Source organism: Phodopus roborovskii, unplaced genomic scaffold (assembly GCF_943737965.1).
Source record: "Phodopus roborovskii unplaced genomic scaffold, PHOROB, whole genome shotgun sequence".
NCBI classification, from domain to species: domain Eukaryota; kingdom Metazoa; phylum Chordata; class Mammalia; order Rodentia; family Cricetidae; genus Phodopus; species Phodopus roborovskii.
This window is the reverse complement of record NW_026126540.1, coordinates 32,881,232-32,903,024: the sequence shown is the minus strand read 5'-3', so window position 1 is coordinate 32,903,024 and position 21,793 is coordinate 32,881,232. Positions and strand designations below refer to the sequence as shown.

The 21,793-nt window shown below is 46.9% G+C and overlaps 1 protein-coding gene across 2 annotated transcripts in view; it reads left to right on the top strand.

Annotated features, from left to right (window-relative positions):
• Positions 1 to 1,961: 1,961 nt before the first annotated feature.
• Positions 1,962 to 21,793, top strand: part of Vangl1 (VANGL planar cell polarity protein 1) — a 46,510-nt gene continuing 26,678 nt past the window's right edge. The window contains exons 1-3 of one of the 2 annotated variants that reach the window (XM_051198841.1): positions 1,962 to 2,125; positions 10,016 to 10,200; positions 17,557 to 17,695. In XM_051198841.1, coding sequence (XP_051054798.1) covers positions 10,130 to 10,200; positions 17,557 to 17,695 — 210 coding nt within the window. In that variant the 5' untranslated portion in view covers positions 1,962 to 2,125; positions 10,016 to 10,129. The remainder of the gene's footprint in view (positions 2,126 to 10,015; positions 10,201 to 17,556; positions 17,696 to 21,793) is intronic. The other variant, XM_051198842.1, reaches the window with a different exon arrangement.

The window sequence follows — 21,793 nt, the reverse complement described above, 5'->3', positions numbered from 1 at the left end:
CAAACATAAGAGAAGAAGAAGGAAATGCAGGTGCTGCATGTATGGAATGTAGTTAGGCTGAAGTTCTGAGAACAACCAATACATAGTGTCTCTCTTCCCCTGTTCAGTTTGGAATAAACAGATTAGCAAGACAAAAGAGTCACAGATGGTGCCCACAGTGTCACCTTCATTATTGATGAAGGTAAAACTGGAGGAGACACCTTCAGATGAAAGGCCAGTGGCACTGAATAGCTCTGCCACAAGTGGCTTGGCTTGCTCGAGGGTTATAGTTGGTCCTGTGAACTGCCACTCAGTGTCTGAGCATCTTCAGACGAGCTTTTCAACTCTGAAACTCAAGGTTGCTGGGCAAAAACAAATGGCACAAGGTGGATTAATTACTTACAATCATTTATTTTGGACTATCCTTCTCACCCCCCACCACAAAGCCTCCTATCATAAGGTTATTCGACCTAATCACCTAAAGTGAACTGGAATTACACTCCATGAAAATTCATCGTGGCTCTTCATACTACAGAGGGCTCCTCTGGAACCTCACACCTGACCTGGGATGCTTTGTCCTGCTTTAATATGGAAGGTTCTAAATGTTAAGATGAATGATATTCAATTTCCAGAGTTCTCTACCTATCTGAGCAGCTATCATGTTGGACAGACAGACAGCTTTACCTGGAATCAGGTTGCTGGGGTCTTGAGCTAGTATCTGGAGTCATTTAGAGGCTGGGGTTCTGGTAAGTGAGACTGGGGACAGTGGAGTCTGGTGTCAATGAGTGGGGAAAATCAGCTGCCTTGACCATCTGGGTGTACTTGGAAGGAGGTGGCATGTATGGTAGGGGAAATGGGGTACAGAGGTATAGGAAAAAGTGGACAGTGAGGAGTAAGGGCTTCTTGAGGCTACAGGTTCCTGAAGAAGGCTGAGGAAGCCTGAATTCCCCAAGCCAAATCACTCCTAGCATTCCTGCAGACAAACTGCAAACTCAGCACTTCCTGCTGTGCATGCCCTCTCACTAGTATTTCGTCATGGCAGCAGTAGATCTGTCATTCTGAGCACGGATTCCATTAAAACTAAGAAAGAAGGGTGCAAATATTCATAAAAACAGTTACCCAACTGCTCAGCACTTTCTAGAATTCTCACTACAACCCTCCAAGGTCAACATTAGCATCCTTACCACTGTCCACACAACACAAGGAGGCTCAGCAAGGGAAGTGGTCTTAATAGCTGGGAACTTTTGGCTCCCTGCCTTTAGAGATGCCAGTTTCCAGTAGACCAGGAGAGTAGAGGCATGCCCGCTCTGGTAGGGGATGGGCAGAGAGGAGCTGTTATAGGGGTGTGGGCGTTTGTGGTTATTGGTTGGGTCATCTCTTGGACTACATTGGAGTTTAAGTGTGTCATGTGAGCTGCAATATGTATGAGTTGGGGGGAGGGGGAGATATTGGTTCTCGGATTGCGTGAATATGTGGATTGAAGCCTTGATGATGGCAAACAACGAGAGGGCTTGACTTTATGCACAATTGTAAGAGAGAGAGAGAGAGAGAGAGAGAGAGAGAGAGAGAGAGAGAGAGAGAGAGAGAGGGAGAGGGAGAGGGAGAGGGAGAGGGAGAGAGAGAGAGAGAGAGAGAGAGAGAGAGAGAGAGAGAGAGAGAGAGAGAGAGACTTGGAGGTATGTTGGATTGTTTGGTGGGCAGACATTAACCCCTGGGTCATGCAATTTTGTGTGTTGAGTGTGTGTGTGTGTGGGGGGGAGAGAACCTTGGAGGTATGTTGGGGTGTTTGGTGGGGAGACAGTAACCCCGGGTCATGCAATTTTGTGTGTGTGAGAGAGAGAGGGAGAGAGAGAGTGAATGAGTGTGTGAGTGTGTGTGTGAGACCTGGGAGACCCGCCCCGCCCTCTGCTGCAGGTGGGCCGGCCTGGCTGTGGGGGCCGCAGCGCTTGCAGCTCTTGGCTGGCCGCCTCTCCAGGCTAGCAGGGCTGGGCTGGGGCTGCGGGGCGGCGCCGGGACAGGAAGCGGAAAGCAGCAGAGAGCGGCGACCGCGGCGGGGCTGTGCCTCCACTGCAGCCCAGCGCAGGCCGCGGAGCCGGGGCGCTGCACCCAAGAGCGCGAGCGTGGAGCGCGGCGGACCGGCGCCTGGGTGAGTCCCGGGAGAGGTGGGCGCGGCGCGGCGGCCGGGGAATGAGTTGGGCGGGAGGTCAGGCCCAACTGCGCTTGTCCCTGCTCCCCGGCACTCCGATCGAGGTTCGTGGCCTCGAGCCGGGAGCCCCCGGGCCCCTTCGGGTCGCGCTTCCTGGCACCCGGGTCGTTCCATCCCTACCCTGGGCTCTCTCCGTCCCATCCAACTGCTCCGAGTTCTGGGGCTGCCTGAGCTACCTTGGAAGCCCCTTTGCCTTGGCTGGCTTTTGGAGTGCGCCCCTGGGTGCGTGTGCCGAGGCGACGATCGGGAATGACGGCTTGTCCGAGGCAGAGGGCGGCAATTTGTGCCGCATTGGGACAGGACGCGATCGGGGTCCACGTCAGGACCCGGGGTCACCTGGCTGGGCTTTGGGCACCGGTACGGAGCTGGCTTGTGTTTTATATTTCGTTTACAAAACCGCAGCCGGGGAGGCCTGGGGGGGCGCGGCCCGCTGCGCATCGCGGAGCGCAACAGGCAGGTAGGAGTTTACTTTCAAAAGCGCCGGGGCGGAGCAGAGGAGTGCAGCCAGTCCCAGCCGGAGGAGGAGTCCCTGTCCCGGGGAACCTCGCCGCGCCCGGGCAGCACCGGTAGGAGCTCATTTCATCCCGCAGCCATTGATCTGCCCCCAAGCAACGCGCCCAGAGAAGTGTGAAGCTTTATAAAAATTTAAAAGCGTCGGTGTTGGAAGCAGGAGTGGGGTGGAGCCGCAGCCTGGCGGCTCGATGATGAGCAGGGGAAACTTGGAGCCTTGGAGCCGGGCAATCTCAGTTTTCACTTCTCCAGACCCGGTGTGATGCCCATACCGGGAAGGTGAGCTCCTTCTGAAGCTCATGGGGAGGTGCCAGGGCTATTTATCTTGATGATTATATGGCTGGAGCGTGCGTTTTGTTAAAAGCCCTTTGAGAGGACTATGGTCAGGATGCATGCGGTCTTACAGGCTAATTCCAAAAGCTAGTAATCTGTGAAGATATGTTTATACATTTTTCAGGGTTTGCTGAAAAATATTATAAGTTGTGTCACCAATCAACAATGCTAATTAGCCTTCTCCTTCCAGTGGGTGTGTTGATTACACAGCTCCTAGGCTCTGTAACTGAGATGGCAGAAACTGTCTGAACCCAGGGAGGCATAATTAGCCATTTTATGTAACCACTAATTAGAGTTTTTAGAATTGAATTAAATCAGTGTGATATAGTAGGGGCTTTGATGTGTGGGAAGAAACTGTTTTATTCTACATTTCAAAGAAATATCCAGGAGCATTTAGCATTTCCAAAGGTTGGCGACTCCCAGAATGATTGGCCAAAACACCCAGTGTGAAATCTTCAGGGTTGCAGTGCTGACTGTGTGACTTGGTGGCTATTTAATTTGTAAGTAAAGTGGGAGAACTGTGAGTGTCATATTTTTAAGACTGCTTGCCAAGTCTCGTTTTTTATTGTCTTATTTATTGAGCAACAGGAAGGAACCATACAGGAAATTGAAGTTTCCTTACCAAGCAACAATTCCATGACACCCTCTGTTGAAGAATTAATGTGTTGAATGTAGCAAATACTCTCTTGTTTGTCCCCCTGACCCTGCTTTGCCTCTGCTGTAGTTTGGGTTGGATGGGCCCTGATCACACTGATTGATAATCAGAGATCTTACCTGGGATGGAGGCTGTTTGAGATTAATTTCCATACTCCTCAAAGTTCCCCTACTCCCTTCTACTGAGCCTATGAGTAGGAGTTGAACTGCAGGATTCTTTGTGAGGTTAAATGTGGTTTGGAACAATTCGCTGTTGTTGTCTTCTCTAAGTAAACAAACAATTCTGGTAATTTGTACATAGCTTTCAGTTTTCCTTGGCTCTCTGAAACCAATCTCCTGAAGTTCAAGCTCCTACTGGGGCACGTGCATGGGGGTGGGGGGGGAGATCTTATTTCCTTAACTACACTAACATTCTGTAACATTCTATTTTTCCCCCTTAAAGGCTTGTTCTGAGGACTGAGATATTTCATACAAGTGACTTCAGTCTTAACACACAGTAAGCACTTGATGTCAGAGTGGAACTGCCATCATTTCTGTGGAGTGAAGTGACTGTGCCCAGAGTCCCTGCTGCACACAGGCATGATTGTTCTGAGGCTTTCCTTAAGGAGGGCAAGATTCAGTGCCTATGGCTAGACTGTTTCTGATAGCTGTCTAGGTCCTCCTGGAGTCAGAAGAAAAGCTGCCCACAACCTCTGCTGCTCAGTCCTACCCATCCCCCACCCCCAAGCCCAATCCCACTTAGAGCCCTGGACCTGGCAGCATGGAATACATGGTGGGCATCAGATCTGTCTCTGGAGCTTCAAAATCTACTAGGGGACAAGTGTTTGCTTGAAAAGATACAGTAACTATTCACAGCTCTTCAGCTATCTGTATCCAGCCGTCAGGAATGTTCCAGAGGTAATTAATGGCTCAATCAATGGCAGTTACTCTGGGGATGTGAGTTGAACTCTGGCAGCCAGGTAACTTGAGGCTGGCATTTCTTTCCTGGTGAACAGTGACCGATAGCCATACATTTTGAAGAGTTCTGTTGCTGGAAGAGGGTCATTGATTTGTCACAGGTGCCATGCAGAACCTCATGTCACAGACTTGGATATTGTTTTATGATTTACAGGTGCAAGTTTAGCAAACTGTCTTATAGGCTTTGTCACACCCCTGTGCACCATCCTTCTGAACCTGAGAGTCTCCAAGTGAACCCACACAGGCTACTCTCTGGACCCCTGTGCAGCAGCTTTCTACATTCACAAGCAGAGCCCCTTTAATTAATCATTCTGGGTAGAGCTGTTGATGTTTTTATAACTTCCTTTTCATAAACGTTGGCTTATATTTACCATGCTCATTATCGTAACCTATTATTTGCCTTATATGATTTTCCCCCCCCCGAGCATTGTCTTTCTTTCAAGTTGGAGTCTTGTATTTTATAGGAGTAAATATGACTTTAGGGGAGATTCTCCTTGAGGTCAGTGACTTTCACCTTATTTTAGTTCAGGGTGGTAGGGGAAGGTCATTACACACTGTAAGATGCTGCTGTCTCCGCAACGTTCCCCAGGCCCATTGGTTTGGAGTATGTACGCTGGCCCAAACTGGAGCAGGATGCTCTTGGATAGTAGCTGAAAACCGCGGTGCTGGTCAAGGAATAGTTCCAGAATCTCCATTTCATCTACTCTCAGCAAACTTTCTTTTATGATGAAGGTGTGCCTCCATGTCCTGAGATAGGCACATCTCAGGAGATTTTCATTCATTTATATTTACTAAATATTTACTAGGTGCCTCTTGTTTGCCAGCAGCAGGGGAGGTGGTAAGGCATGTGGTTCTGGCACCCCAGGAGCCTGATGTTCAGTAGTCACACAGTGTGACTTGGGAGACCTGTAGGAAGAATGCAGGTGGTGGGCTGGCCAGGTGTGGACTGGAGAGTCAACATGATCTCTCCAAAGAAGTGAGAGGGATTAGCCAAAATGGTGCATGTGAAGAGATTGAGTCCTAGTAGATAAACTGGGCTCTACTAAGGTCCCGAGGCTGGGAAGAACCAGGCCCCAGAGGAACTGGAACAGCTGGCAAGACTGTTGATGACCAAGATTCTGTGTTTTAAAGTTTAGGGAACGCCACAGCAAGGGTGAGGTCAGCCTAGCTGCTACCCTGCCTGGACCAAACACAATACCGGTCCTGTCACGGGCCAGTATGATAGACAGATGCAGGTTCAAGGATTTCCTATGTACACGCCTACTTGCTTCTATCCCATTCTGGACATAGCAACCACTCATTGCTACCCAGAGAAAGGGATTTCTTTTCCTTTATTGTCTTTGCTGATAAAGGCTTCTGGCCTTGTCATACATTTTGTTAATTCCTTGTATGTACATCTTTACAGAGATTAGCAGTAGGATTTGTGTCTTTATTAACTCAAATGGGAGCCCCTGCCTGAGGTCAAGCCCTTTTGTGGAAGGAGTTCACTCTGCCTTTTATTAGCTTACTTCCTGACTGCTCACTCAGATCTTAGGTGAGGCAAGAGTTGGTAACCATGGTGAAAGCAGAGACTCAGGAGGGCCAGGCTCATTGTGGGCTGGGTCAGGTGAGAAAACTTGGAGATATTCTCTACGTTAGCTTTCTGCTGCTGGGAGCTGGGAGAGGATGGGGAGGACCTGAGGACAAGCTGGGCTTGGTGGCGGTGGGATGCATGGATGGATTCGAGAGAGCAGCATAGAGTGGTCCATCTACTGGCTAGGATGGCAGCATCACCGACAGGATGGTGGAAAAACTAAGCCAGGACAGCAGAGTGCATCAGTGGGCAAGAGCTGCATGAGCGGGCGGGAAAGGAGCATTTCGTTTATTTTTCTGGAAGTGTTCATAATATTTGGGGAGGCGACCATTGCTTCCGACACTGAGGAGTTTATCTCCAGAGATGGAAAAGAGTATCGGGGTGAGCTTTGAGTGTTAAGGGGAAACCTGATAAGCAGATGGAGGAAGGAGTGTTAGAGGAGAAGGAACAGCATTAGTGCCATCAGGCTAGAAGCTAGACGTCAGAGAAGCTCAGCGAGCGTGGGGCAGGGGTGTGCCCCTATTGAAGCCATCTCTCTATCATTGCTGAGCAGGGTCTGGTGGCTACTCATGAAGTATGAAGGGAAAGCAATGGGGTAAGATGGGCCTGGAGAAAGGGAGCAAGGATGTGACCTTTGGATTTGGCTCAAGGCAGTCTCTGGCCAACTTAGAGTTTCTTCAGTAGAGGGAGAAGAATGAAGGATTTAGTGGCGATGGCAGTGGGGCAGGGGGCGTCTCATACAAGATTCCCCTCTTTGGAGAGAACCTGGGCAAGGGTAGTTGGTAGAGTTAGGAAAAGGCTTTTCCCAGAGGGTTGTTGGTAGCTGTGATTTCCTTTGAGGGACATGCCTGGAGTTGCCTTAATGGATGGTCCACATTTTAATGAGGACAAACAATGATGACCTTTAGCGGAGGGGGAAGGGTTCTATATGCTAGAGATCATTCCTCAGGAGTCTTGATTAAGCCTCCTAATAACCTTGGGAAGGGAATATTAATGATGTCATTTTACTGAGGACTTGGGTGTGGGACAGAACAGAAGTACTTGCCCTGAGGTATAACAGCAGTGCGAACACAGAAAAAGTTGCAGTGTGCTGGTTTAGGGCTAAACCTTCCTCTGCCATGCTCCTTCATAGCTGGTGAGAAATCAGAAGTTAGAGAGAATGGAGAGTCAGGCTGGAAGGCAGAAGAAGCAAGTGTCAGGAAGAGGGGGGTTAATTATGAATCTAAAGAAGAATGGGCAGTTTTCTGACCAAGGTGCCAAACCTTGGAATCTTCAGGTCAACAGAGAGCTGGGCCAGCAGCTATCAAGGAAAGGGGATTGGTTGGTTCATGCTAGGTTCCCCGTCCTGTCCGTGCCTCCTAAGGTCGCTTGTCTGTCATCCAGACAGACAGTGCGAACGGAACATAGCTCAGAGCAGGAAGGAAGGGAGGACTCCAGAGTGCGGAAAGCTTATTGCCCGGCTGGTGAAAACCATGGGAGACAGTAGGGGGAGAAAAGATGGGCCCTCAGCCCAGGAGTCCAGCTAATGTTTTGAGAGATGCCTGATTGATTTCATGTTTAGTCTTTTCAATCACCCCCTTCCTCCCAAGCAGGCTGCTTGACTTCCTTTTACTTGGTAGGAAACCCATAGTCCCGAGGTTAAACTTGCCTTGTTCCAGTACACAGCTGGCGAGAAAGCAGGCAGCCAGAGGGGCAGCCCCTTCTTCCTACAGCAGGTGAGCCTTGGGTGGGTAGCCTAAAGGGAGGTGCTGGCCAGTTGCCCTGCTGCCCTCTGCTCTTGCCGAGAAAGGCAAGGAGATTGTGGAGTTTAGAAACCACGGAAGGGAGCACTCGGGGCCACCCAGTTTTACTTAGCCAGCGCATCTGGTGCCCACGCTGGGCTCTGTCACCACTGTCAGCTCATATAGTCATCAAAGCACTCCTGATGGTCGAATTTTGTAGATGGGACTTCAAAGAGGTTTCATCATTTGAGGTCCTGCAGCTAGGAAGTCTGTGTCTGTTTATAGCTTCGCTCTGGGAGATTGTGGCTGGTTCATTGATCCCTGATTGACAAGTGAGCAGATTGAGAGTCCAGAAGGCAAGGAAGGGGCTGATTGCAGGTGGCTAAGCAAGGGCTGGACTGCATGCTTCCCCATGACTAGGCTGATATGAGGAAAGAGGACCAAGTATTGGGGAAGGAGTGCTACCAGGGGCCTCCATTGGGAGAGCAGCCACCAGCAGGGCCAGGGAAGGCAGTAGGTTCTCTGTCATCCACTCCTGAGCAGGGTCACCAGCCTGCTTATTAATGTGGGTGTGAAATGGATGAGTCAGTGCAGTGAGCAAGGCATGGAGAGGGGGGGGGGGGCGGGCAAGGAGTGGCCCTGGGGTTTGACTCCATGATTACCAGTTCCTACAGATATGTGCTAATTTGGGGTAACTGAACCATGTGCTCCCTACTTGTTCCTTGATTTGGGGGACATTTTTATAATGTTTAGCTTTTAATCGTATTAGACAGTGAGGATATACTTTTTTTCCCCTTGAAATTAGTACTTTGAGATCAATCCCTAGTGAAATGGTGAGTGGAGACCTCTAGGACAAGGCCGGTAACCCCTAGGCATAGGGTCTCTTTAGAAAGAATTTTCCTTCCATCTTGGAAGTAACAGAGTGCCACTTCTAGGCTCTGGGCCAGTGTGACTGTGTGTCGATGTGACTTCCAGGCCCGGTTAATGCTCCCAGTTCGAAATTTCTCCCAGTCTTAGCTGTTGCTGGGGTCTGGGAGCCTGGACCTCCCCCTGCTATGGCCAGGGTGGGGCCTGTACAACTCTGTTGTTTGCTTCAGCTTATCTCACTGGCTGTGTTTGCAGTTTGAGCCTCCAGGACACTGCAGGGTGGGAAGCCCTATTGAGCCTAGACCAGGCCTGGGAGAGGGGTGCTCTAAGAGGCAGAACTTTAGACCCGCCTTTCTAGGAGTGAAGACCGAGCATGTGCAGGCTCAGGAATGTGCTTGGAAGTGTTTCCAATTTATTTTTATTGCAGAGCAATATTTGAGGGAAGTGGGAAAGGACCTAGGACCTTGCAACTAATAAATCAACTTTTCTGATGTCCCCCTGTCTCAGTCCCTGCCGCTCTGTAAGTTATTTCACACCATTGTGACAGTTGTGCAGCTTATCAGCTGCCTGCAATCCCCTTGCTGGCTTATTGAAATCTCCATTCTGCATAAGTGTCATTTTATGCAGATACATGATATTTTCTTTGACTGGCTGGATCGTATTTCCCCCTGGCTATTCCTTGGCTTGGGGAGGCATTTACACTGCTTCTAGCTTTTTATTATCATAGGCAGCAAGGCAGTCGTGGTGGTTGTTGATTTTTAATTACTAAGATAAATTTCTAGGAGTTGGGATTCTCAAAGAGACCAAGAAAAAAACTTTAATTGACTTTTGGAAATGATGGCCAAAGTGCTGAATCAGTGATCTTCCTGGATGTTGTTTTTATGACTGACAGTTGGGGGTGGGGTAGACATTTGTCTGGGGGCTGGTGTGAGAAGAAGTTCCTACAGCCAAAGCCATGAGAAATACATATCTCAATGCCCAGGATTTTCCCAAACCTTCTTCCTTCTGTTGTGATGGGGTCCAGCATGCTCATCGCCCCTTGCCTCTCCGACATCTGCAAAGCTTGTTCCTTGGCGAGTGGCACCTTTGGAGGTTTGAGTTTTATACTGACCCCGTGTTGCATAACAGGGACCTCAGAGGAGAGTTGTCTGTTGTTGTTTTATGTTTTGGCCCTTGATGTTGAGAATTAATCTATTCTTTTTCTCCCCCTCCCAGAGTCCTGTTGAAGAGTAGCAACTCTGAGCCCCACAAGGCTTTAGGAGCTAGTAGGTGAGGCTGCCCGTGGGAAAACAGTGCCTGCTGCATCATCAGAGGAAGCTCACCATTGCTATGGATACCGAATCCACGTATTCTGGATATTCCTACTACTCAAGCCATTCAAAAAAATCTCACAGGCAAGGGTATGTAAGCAAAGAATCTGTGGGAAGACCTGCAGGTGGGTAGGGCTTTCTGTTAGAGAACCAAGTTTTCAACAGACCGCCCGAAGGAACAAGGATGCTGAGGGATCAGTCTACTGGTGCGGAGAAGCCAAGCTGCAAGAATGGTTGATATGCTCGGGGAGTCACTACACTGCCAATTTACATTTTATAGCCGCCATTAGAGTTGATGACCTTAATTCCTCACAATTGGTTTTAAATTAAAGTTTTCCCAGCCATTGGAAATGTTTCTCATTTCTAAGTACTTCTCATCAATGTAAAGTTCTCCCTGAGCTTTACCAATTCTGTAAATGAAAGTTAAAAAGCAGGTGTTAATGTGTTTCTTCACCCGGAGCTGCTGACTCACAGGCCATTAAGCATCTGCCCTGAGGCTATCTGGGGCATGGTGGGGGAGGGGTGCACATCCACCCCACACCCCGACCCACCCAAACCCGCACAGGGGTGCAATTGGTCTGGCATCTGATTTCTCTTTGACTGGTCTTCCAAGTGAACAAGCTCAGGGTTTGCAAACACTGTCCTGAGTGGTGGGGCCACTGATCGCAACAGCCTACACTGATCTTCAGAGGGCCGTATGCATTCTGACCTGCAGAATACTTGCTGAGTGGAGGGATACATAGATGAACAGATAAATGATGAAATGGGTGGTATTGTACCACACCGGGTAAGAATGCAGCTGGTGAGGTGTCTCCTCCTCTGTGAAATGGGAATGGGGATCTCCTCCTAGATAGAATGAGAGCCGAATGGCATACGCATATATGGAAAATGACTAGCTCAGCCCATGGTAGGAGGGCTCTCACTAGTAGCTGTGTCAGTGCTGTTTACAGTCTTGGTATGTCTGCACCCGTGTTCAAAGTGACATCTGACACTAGTGCAGAGGCCCACGGTGGTGGCCGCAGCTGTGTGTGGTATGGAATGGTTACTGTCCCAGTGTTTGCGTCTCTCACCAAACAGATCACTGAATAAGTAACTGTTCCCAGAGTGAGATCTCAGATTAGGATATGTGTTTCACGGGTCCTGTGTGGATGGCCACACCTGGAAAGAAGCCTTCAAGTGTCTTCCAAGCTGCTAGGAGTGGCATCCTCAGGGAGGGGGTTCTTGGCAGGAGTGACTGGTAGGTGGGGAGTTATCCACTTAAACTTTGTTTTTCTGTACAGATTCCTGTTTTTGTAGTTTTTATTAAAAAAAAAAAAAAAGTGAATGGAGGCCAGATAAGGGAGCAGGGGCCTTTAATCCTAGCACTTAGGGGCCAGAGGCAAGCAGATCTATGCGAGTTGGAGGCCAGCCTGTTCTACAAAACAAGTAGCAAGTTCCAGGCCAGGCAGGGCTACTTAGTGAGATCCTGTCAAAGATAGATAGATAAATAGATAAATAAATAAATAAATAAATAAATAAATAAATAAATAAATAAATAGAATAAAAGTATAAAGGAAAGCTTTTCAAAGATGATGCTCACATTATTTTAAGGAAATGGGCTTCTGGGTGGTTCTTCTTTTAAAACTGCTCTACTTTCTAAATATGCCTGCATTGTTTGTGGAGTTCCCTGTGCTGGAGCCCAGCTCTCCTTCCCAGTGAGGAGCAAAGACACTTGATGTGGATGCTTTGGGGGTGACAGTCTACAGCCCAGCTCCTGAGAAAGTCAGAGCCCCCCCCCACACACTGGTTTTAAGAATCGTCACAGATAATGATCAGTGGGTGAACTTAACAGATTTGTTATAAAATACCAGAAAGAGCTGTTTTCAAATATCTGCTTTTTGGACCTAACTGGCAAAAGCAGCTGGGTCCTTGGGGTGTCAGGCTCCCTTCCATATGGTATGGTATTGGGGTTTCTTTGGCGCTTGAGGGTGAGCAGGAGAGGATGGCTTGTGAAATTCTGAATGGAGCCAGCTCTGTTCCTTTTGTCTGCATGCCCACCAAGATGCATACACTTCAAGGCCAGTCCTGCATGCTGCTGCTTCCCCAGGCCTCTTGGGGTCCCAGAAATGGATTCTCTAGTACTGTTATGGGAACTCTAAGAGACTATAACTTCCAATTAAGATGACATGTAGAACACTTAGTTCTTTCTTGATCCCTTGTGGAAAGTACTTGGCAAATGCGAGCTGGAGCTGAGGCTTTTAATCAATTGATCAAGGGACACTGTGGAATGCCTACTGGGAGGGCTGAGCGGAGCTCTGCTTCCCAACAGTCGATCAGGGAATATTGCTGAATGGAGCCCAGTGAGGGGTTTGAATTGCAGGGCTGTGTAAGTACACTTAGTAGGTCTCTGAAGCCCCACCCCCTGTATTGTGTGAGGGAGGACCTCAGAGGTCGTAGGAACCTTGGGGCAAAGTTTATAATTCACAGCCAGGGTGAGGAGAAATGTCTAACAGTGAAGGAGCCCTCCACAGGTATGAGAGCTGGCTGCCGCCGGCATTTCTTGTCCCAGGAGTGTCCTGTAAAAGGTTTCTCTGCTCCATGATTTGTGGGGAGTTTAAATGGAGGAGTAGGAAAAGAAAGGGACTTCGTCTTTTGGTAATTTTAGCGCAGCTCCCACTCAGAAAGGAATAATGAAGTGCCTGATGACACTGATGGTCTTGGAGGATTGGCTGCTGTCCAAGCCCGTTTTCTGACAAAGAGATCACTGATTCCTGCTGTCTCCAGAGACTGTCCAGTTAGCTTGTTGAGGGAGTAGTACAGACTATAGCCAACCTCGTTTAACCTGTGGGGCTCCTGATACCAGCAGCTGCCGGGAACATTAAGCATCATTTTGAGAGGACCTGCAAGATCACCCTCTTCCATGCTTTCAGCAGTCCTAGAATAGTGGGGGTTGGGGAAACTCTTACAGGTGGTGAAGCTGAGCCACAGAGAGGAACATGGTTACCAAATACCGCCAGGCAAGCAGAACCACTTGGCAAGTTCCAGGCATGTTGGTCCTTTGGAAGAGAATGTCAGCTTTGAAAGGAAAGTGTGACTAATGTGTTAAAATGCATTGTTCTAATGGGCTGCCCAGGCAGTGGCAAGGCTCTACCATGCCTGTTTGTTCTCCTCCCACAGCAGGCCTAGCAGTCCATAGGCAGAGGATAGGTAGTGAGTGGGTGGGTGGTGGCAGAGAGGAAAGGGAGGAGTAACCGGTGGGATGGCTTTCCCCATTTAGAAACAGAACAGGAGGAAATAGCCTTCCCAGGAAATACACTGACTGTAAGTAGGGACAGTGTGGGAATTTCAGGCATTCTGGCTAGACTGAGGGGGTTACAGAGCTCCCCAGGACTCAGCTAGCAAATTGCCTAAATGATGATGCATTTGGCTTCACACATGGTTGCCTCTCGCATGCTGCCGCTTGCTCTTCCCACCCGCTCATGCATGTGTACCTACAGTGCATGGATACACTTATCTTTGCACTGACAGACTTATCTTTACTCCTGTGGGCCAAGAAAGCAGGAAGACAGATTTAGAGATAAAGACACAGATTCCTGTGGGTGATGAGGCTGTCCAAGAGCCCTCAGGTGATCCTGACCACTCAGGTAGTTAAATCTCGACTGTGTCTTAATGTTCCATTTATAGGTTTTGTAAACCATTTATCACACACACACACACACACACTTACTCCTATACTCTTTGACTCATCTTCATCATTGGGGAACTGTCTTCCAGGATAATGGGCAGCCACAGATAGATGTCTGTCAAAGTTACAACATCCGTGTTCGCTGGCCTCAAATTCTGTCTGTCACCAAGGGTCACAGGTGTATGCCATTATGTCTGGTTCATGTGGTGCTAGGGATTGAATGCAGGGCTTCAGTAATGCTAGCCTAGCACATCTCCGTTCCTGTCAGTGCCTCTAGGGCTACAGAGATGAGTGTTTAGGTATATTCCGCAGTGAAATGACCTCTGAGAGCTCTGTAGTTTTGCAAACTAGAAAGCGCTGGGTGGATGACCAACTGTGTTTTTCTTGGACATCACTCTTAAGTCCTGGCTTGGCTTGGAGAGCTGCCCAGAGCAGTAACTAGCAGCAGTGATTTCTGTAACTGCCATGTGGTGTGTCTTACTCCCTTCTACGGTGAGACCAATACAAGAAGCAGCTAGCTCACTTGTCCCTAATTCTGGGTAGCCCTTAGTCGGGACTATGTGCTATCCTCACCCATGCAATACCAAAATAAAAAGATTTGTTAGTCTATGTCTGTGTGAGTGTCTTCAGGGGCTCATAGAATTCAGGAGCTGGAGTTACAGGTGTTTGCCAGCCTCTCTATATGGGTGCTGGGAATAGAACTCAGATCCTCTGGGAGAGCAGTAAGTACTCTTAACTGCTGAGCCATCTCTTCAGCCCCACTATTTTAATAAAGATGTACTGTGTGTTATAGCACTACACAACCAAACACCCATGGTTTTGATCCCCTGCCATTCACAAGGCTTTTCACAAATACACAGACTTCTAAGTAGGAATTTCCACAGTCTCTCCAGAAACATAGGGTGGGAAAGTCTTTGGAAATAATCCTTGCATCATCTGCATCCTGATGGCCTGGGGTGCTGGTGAGAAAAATGTAGATTCCTATTGTCTCTCTTGCAGACAGATTCTCTGAGGGCAGGGCCACCCAGTCTCTTGCGCCCATAGCGGCTTGTCTGCACAAGGGGTGTGAGAAATGAGAGATGCTGGTGTAGAGTGGCAGGTGCTGGTGGATGGAGGGCTCCTTGGGCTACTAGACAATAAGTTCTTACCTGGTGCACTCACTTCCTGAGTTATCTAGGGAGTTGTGAGACAGAGTTGCCTAGACACTGGTTGTTCCCATGTCGGTGCCCTTGGGGGCCTTTAAGAGCCCAGCTAGGAGGTCCAGGGAGAGGAGTATGGTATGGTCTTTTTCAGTCCTGGTCAGGTTCCATCAGCCTTCAGCCCTGGTCTTGTTCGAGGACCAGAAGCTAGCAGGAAGTGAACGGGTTTGGTTCCAGAAGAGTCTTTTCTGGCACAGGATTTGACCTGTGAAATTTTTCAATAGAGAGCCAGGTTAGATAAGCATGTGACTGACTGCAGGCCAACAAGAGAGTGATAAACAGAAGAGCAGTAGGGGACCCGAAGGGGATGGAATCACCCTGGGGCCATCCAGCTGGATGCAGGAGTGACCTGGTGGAGTAGCAGCACTAGACCTAGCCTACAGTTCATTCTGAAGACTGACCAAACTAGGAAAGCAGCAATCTCCCACACTGCTCAATGTTGCTCGCAGAGAATGCCTCTTGGAGTGCTGAGATTGGGCAACCCAGAGCACACAACTAAGGCTACTGATGGTCACAGCCAACGGTGACTACCAATGTTAGCTTCAGAGGCCTGCTTCGTAACGCTAGCAGTGTGACTGCAAGGGTGTGTGAACATGAGTGCTAGGAAACATTTACTCCATAAAATTGCCTGATTTTGGATATTTAGGAAAAGGAAGGAGACCAGTGGGGAGGAGGAAAGAAGATAAAAGGGGGTGAACATGATTAAAGTACATTATCTTCATGTATGGAAAGTGTCATAGTAAAATTCTATTGTTTTATATAGTTATATATGCTATTTTTTTTAAAAAAAAAAAAATCTAATTGTTCCTCAAAAGCGGTATAACATAGTGGCTTTGAATAGAAGCAATAGCAGCAGATTTGGCTTCAGTTCCTGTTCTGCTCCTTACTACAACTTCTGGAAGGCATTTAAACTCCGTGAGCCTAGGTTTTCTCATCTGTGAAATGGGTCAGTAATACTGGCCTCAGAGCTATTTGTTAAAATTGTATAGAGCTAATCCAGTCAAGCATTCAGCCAAGTGCTCTGTGAATGGGCCAGAGAAGGGGAAATTGAAATCACTGGCTATAGCTCTGGATGACCAGCTAGATTCTCTGCTTATTTGGCTGCCTGTCTCAAACCACACACAGCTAACCAGAGCACATCTATTGCTATTTAATGGGCTAAGAATGGAGCTGTTGTAACTAAGAAACTGTCTACCATGGGAAACCCTTTGTTCCTTGGAGGAATTATCCACTGCTTATCCAAGGGAGAGGTTCCCAAGATAGGAGTCTGGCAAGAGATCTGCCATTCAGTTGTTTTGTTTTAGAGTTTTGTTGTTGCTAAGTAGTAGGTTGATAAGAGATAGATGTGTAGTGCAGAAGAGTGCTTGGCAGTGTGCTCATGGCTCTTTTACTCCCCTTTCTCCGGGATAACATACACTTCTTCACAAGGTCCAGACAATGTTCTTTGCCGTTAGCTAACGGCTACTGTATATGGGGGGTTCACCGCACATCCCTGTACTGGGCACATACACTTCCCCTTGTCTGTGTGGCATCATCGTGGCCCCCATTTCATTTCCCACATAGGGAAGCTGAGGTCAAGTACCCTGTGCAGGGTCACACATCTAATGTGCAGATAGAGAGATGTCTGGCTCTGCATACAAAATGGGAAACCCTGGCACGAGGACAGCTATGGGAAAGACTTGTCCAATGGCACATGGGGACAGGAGGCCTAAGAAACACAAGGGTGTTTGCCATTACAGGGCTCCTTTTGAGCCACTTTCCTTTACTACTCACTGACCAGCTTGTGACCTCTAGGCTTGGCCACTGGCTGATTCCTTTTGTAGTTTTAAGACTCAGCAGGGGTGTCCGCCCACTGTCTCTGGAAGACCACCCATAAAGTTCCTCTGGAGCCAACGTGTGGAAAGCCTGCTTTTCTTTAGTGTCCTGAAGACACACACACACACCCTCAGGGTCATTTGTTTCACCTTCTTTGTTCGTGTGGACGTCTTTGAGCTCAGCCGAAACCTACCGGAATGGCTTTTCATGTTGAAAGTGTAAGAATGAAAAGCAAATCATTCTCTGTCCTGGTTTAGGACTTCCTTTCTTCTCTCCTTGTCCCAAAGTATAGGGTGACATCGTGTCCCAGATTTTTTTTTTTTTCCAGATCAAAGTTTAGATGTGATGCAGTGTTCTTCCGGTAAAAAGGCATTCCTAATTAGTTTAGGCAAATGGTGACCAGATCAACTGAGCAATTATTATAGTAAAATGTGCCCCAGCCATAGTATTTCTAAAATTAGACTTTGAAAAAAAAATGCAGTTATTGTTGGTGGAGGAGTGGTGGTCTTTGATTTGGGTGTGAAATTCGCAGAAAGAAAATCCTAAATAGGGAGGAGTTCAAGATAATCTTGCTCCTTGCAGGCTGTGGGCATGGGTACGTATGGATGCCATGTGTATGGTTCAGGGTGGGGTATAGGCAAAGGCATAGAATTTTCCTAAAGTCAAAATAAAATGTATGCTTTGGTGAGTTAGAGAGTAATTAACCTGGCATAAAGTTTATCTGATTTTTTGGATCTCCCCCCCCCCCCCCCCCCCCCCCCCGCCCAGGGAAAGAACACGAGAAAGACACAAATCTCCACGAAGTAAAGATGGCAGAGGGTCAGAAAAGTCTGTCACTATCCAGGCCCCCACTGGAGAACCCCTGCTGGCAAATGACTCTGCCCCCACTGGCACAGAGGAAGTTCAGGTAAGGATCAAAGGCTCCATGTGGGCAGGCTGCCACTCAGCCCCGCCTCCTCCACAAACGTTTTCCTAAGTCTTATTGCCATAAGTTCTCTTGGGTTTTTAATCTTTATTTTTCCAGCATCTTAATGAGTTTCTCTACTCCTCTGGTTTTCTTGCTGGTCTAAGGACAACATGTCCTACCATTGGATAGCTGGGGTCCTTCTGAAGTGTCATTGGTTGGCCTTCTTTTTAATGACGTTGGAAAGAAGCCAGCTTTGGCTGATGACAGGTCTGAAAAGGGAAAAGTTACAGGCAAGAGTCCCTGGAGACTCATTCCAAAATGGAATGGGACTGGAGAGGGCAAGAAACTCCCTCGGCAAAAGACACCCTGGGAATGCTTGACATTGATGTGAGGAGACAGCCCAGAAACTGGGTATATGAAAGAAATCAAGGCCCTGGCATTCAGATGGCAAGCATGGAAATCTGAATGAATGAGGTAACTAGGGTCAAAGATCAGGGTCAGAACTATGTCCAGCAAACTTTAGGGTTAGTAGATGTGGTCTTTGGGATACCTTAATGTCAACCTATATGTTGGGGCTGGGGCATACTGGAAAATGCATTTCTTCTGTCAAGAGACAGCAATTTCTCTGCTCCAGACCACTGCCACTCAGGATTGAAGGAATTCAGGGTTAACAGGCCTTGCATGTCTCAGAAATATTAGCATTAGGACTTCATATGAAGTCAATCCATTTTAAGATATCAATACTTTATTACTTGAAAAAATGTATGGGATCTTCATTGAGTCCTTACTGTCTGGCAGCCTAGTTGATCTGAATAAACATCTGAGCTATACACAGAAGTATGTTTGCACACCCCCACATCTGAAATGTTGCATGCCCAGCCTTGCCTCACATAAACAAAGAAATGTACACAACTGTAAAGATACAGAAACAGAGATAAGCATATACCCATGCACACCTGTAGGTACCTACAGATAGGCATTATAATCAGATAGGAACACTGAAACTATAATCGCTTCATGGGTACAGATGTGACTTGGACTCATAACTACGTTTTCCCACTGAATGTGGGGTTTGTTCAGTAGTGAGCAAATTCTTTAATATTGTTGTGTTTCTTGCTTTTATTCTAGGAGTACAAATTGTGTGTGTGTGTGTGTGTGTGTGTATTTATGTATGTATGCATATCTGTATGTATCTATGTATGTTTCGAAGGGTATATGGTCAGTCTTAGAACTGGATCATCCTTCATGGATCGCTTTCCCCCGGAAGTGGATTTGGAGATGCTAGTAACCTCCAGTGAAGCCGTTTCCTTTTTTTGTGCCCTGAGCTCTCTGGCAAGCCATTGATGCTTATAGCAGGATGGTGTGATGGGAAGGACTTTTGGAGGTTGTGTGTGTTTCAGCAGCCATGTTAACTTTGAGAACTACAGCTTTTGTAGTTCCCAAATCTAGGAGATTAGATTGGTGCCGATCAGATGATTTTTTTTTTTTTTTACCTCCCTGAAGACCTCAAATTTGAGAGAAGCCTTTGTACAGCTATACTTTTATTTATTTATTTATTTATTTTTTTTAGACAGAGATGTGCATAGGTTCTTAAAATGAACAGGGATTTAGTTAGCAACTCATTGGCAGGAAGTTGGATTTAGAGCCAAGTCAGAGCAGTGGTATTACACAACAAGATGTCCACATGATATCAGTAATTGTTACCTGAGCAGGGATATCAGTCGCATGCACAGAATCCAGCATTTGTCTTCCCTGAGACATTGCTTACTACAAAGCCAACTGTTTCCTACAGCCTGCGAACCACCTTATATTACAGCAAATTGTATGTCTTTGTGGTTTGTTTTCTCTTGATGATGTATTGTCTTTTAAACTGACCTAAATTTACACACAGAAATCAAATAGTTTCAACAACAGATGAACCCACACCCTTCAGCACAGAAAATTCTCTCAGTTTTTCCTAATTGATCCCAACCTCCATCCCCACCTCTCCAGGGCAACTGCTATTTTGATTTCCATCTCAGTGGATTGGTTTTGCCTGTTTGGAGAGTTGAATATAATTGGAATCATATGAGTTTTTCCCCACTCAGCATGATGATTTTGATATTTGGTCTGTGTGTTTCAACAGTTCACTCTTTATGTTTTTGCTGACCAGTATTCCATTGAATTGACCACAGTTTTGTTATCTGTTCTCCTGGCAAGTGGACTTTTGAGGTACACACATTCTAACTATGATGGATTAAGCTCTTATGAATGTTTTTATAAGTCTCTTATGAACATAGTTCCATTAACTTTTTGTAAAACCTAGGAGTCTAGTTGCTGGATCATATAGTTAAATATGTGCCTAAATCACTGTGAAAGTGTCAGGCCACTTTTCTGGCAGTGTTAAACCATCTTAAACCTCCACGAGCAGTGCCTGAGGGACCTGGCTGCTTCTAGCCATTGTCTATGGTTATTTCTCTCATGCTCCATTATCCATCTGACTTCCCAAATTGATGGCCTATGTGTACCTAGATTGAAGTCTTTACTGCCCACCCCTAATATTGCTTATATGTTCCTAAATGATTTTTTAATGACAAAACATTTCTTAGCCCTGATCTTTTAAGAATTAACAATTTTATTAATTCTTTGAGAATTTTATATGTACATACAATGTATTTAGATCATATTCACTCCTCCTAATGACTTCTCCCAGATCCACTCTCAACTTCTCATGGCCTCCCAACTACAATTCCTCCTTTTATTAATAACTTACCTAGTGAGTGTGTGTTGGCTGTGAGTCATCCTCTGGAGCATTGTCAACCTTCCGTGGGCCAACCTTTAAAGAAAACAAACCAGACTCTCCCTCCTTCACAATCCATTAACTGTCAATAGGTCCTCAGTTAGGAGCGGGGACTCTGTTAGCCCCTTCTCTTCTCTGTGCAAGAATGTTGACTGAATTGCTTTTGTACAGGCAACCACGACCATTGTGTGTTCATAAGTCCAGGGTCCTATCATGTTCCAAAGATACAGTTTTTCCCGTGTCCTCCCTGACTACTGGCTTTTCCAGTCTTCTTCCTCTCTTCTACAGTGCTTCCTACCTCCTACAGAAGGGGTGTGATACAGACGTCCGGTTTGTGACCGAGTCACTTTTTGTTTTTACTCTCGTTCTGAATTTCTGTGTTAATTGCCATCCACTACACAAAGAAAGCTTTTCTGATGATGTCTGAGAGCTACACTATCCTATAGGTAGAGAGATGTAAATGTAGAAGGCGGCTTGATCTTATGTCCCCTTAGCAGATTAACGGAAGTGGTGTGCCTTTGAGATCTCTGATCTCCCCAGCCATGGGTTCTTGGCCAGATTGGCTTTAAACCCAATCAGAAAGAAGTTGGTATCCTCATAACATTCGTGCCACTATTGTGGCCATGGGCATCTCTTCCTACACTGGTCATTATTATAACTCACAGCTGAGTAAGACTATTGATGACTCCCCCTCCCAACTTCCCAGTGGCCTGCAAAGCATCTTCCTGTTCTATGCAAACTAGCCAGTGGGGAGGAAGATTCCTTGTCAGTGCCTACTTGATTTTTCCATTTCCTACCACAAAAGAATGGGATGTCTTCAAAAATAAGGTCTTACCATCAAGTTCTGGTGGGCACAGCCAACACTGGGCTTATTATTTGGTTAGCTGTGGCTACTGTGAGGAGATTTATGCCCCGTGTAGGATGATTATAATTAAACTCTTGTGTGTAAGTATATGTGTATATATTATGAAATATAATATTTTATAAGTATATAAAATAGTAGTTACCCTCCTCCACTTAAACTTCCCTTTCTACCTCCCCCACATCACCTGTCCTTTAGCCCCACCCCTTTAAGATCTTTCTTCTTTCTCCCTACCAATGGTCCCTCTCTAACCTCCCAGATTCTGTGGTACTCCAAAGATTCACTGCTAGGATCCAAATATGAGTTAGAACATGGTTTGTTTGGTTATGAGTGTGGTCTATGCTGCTGTTTCATCATACTAAAACTCTATCTATCATAAGCTAATGTCCTCATTCTACCAATTGACTACTGTATACAACTGGTCTTCCTAGTGAAATCATGACATGTGCAGTTCACA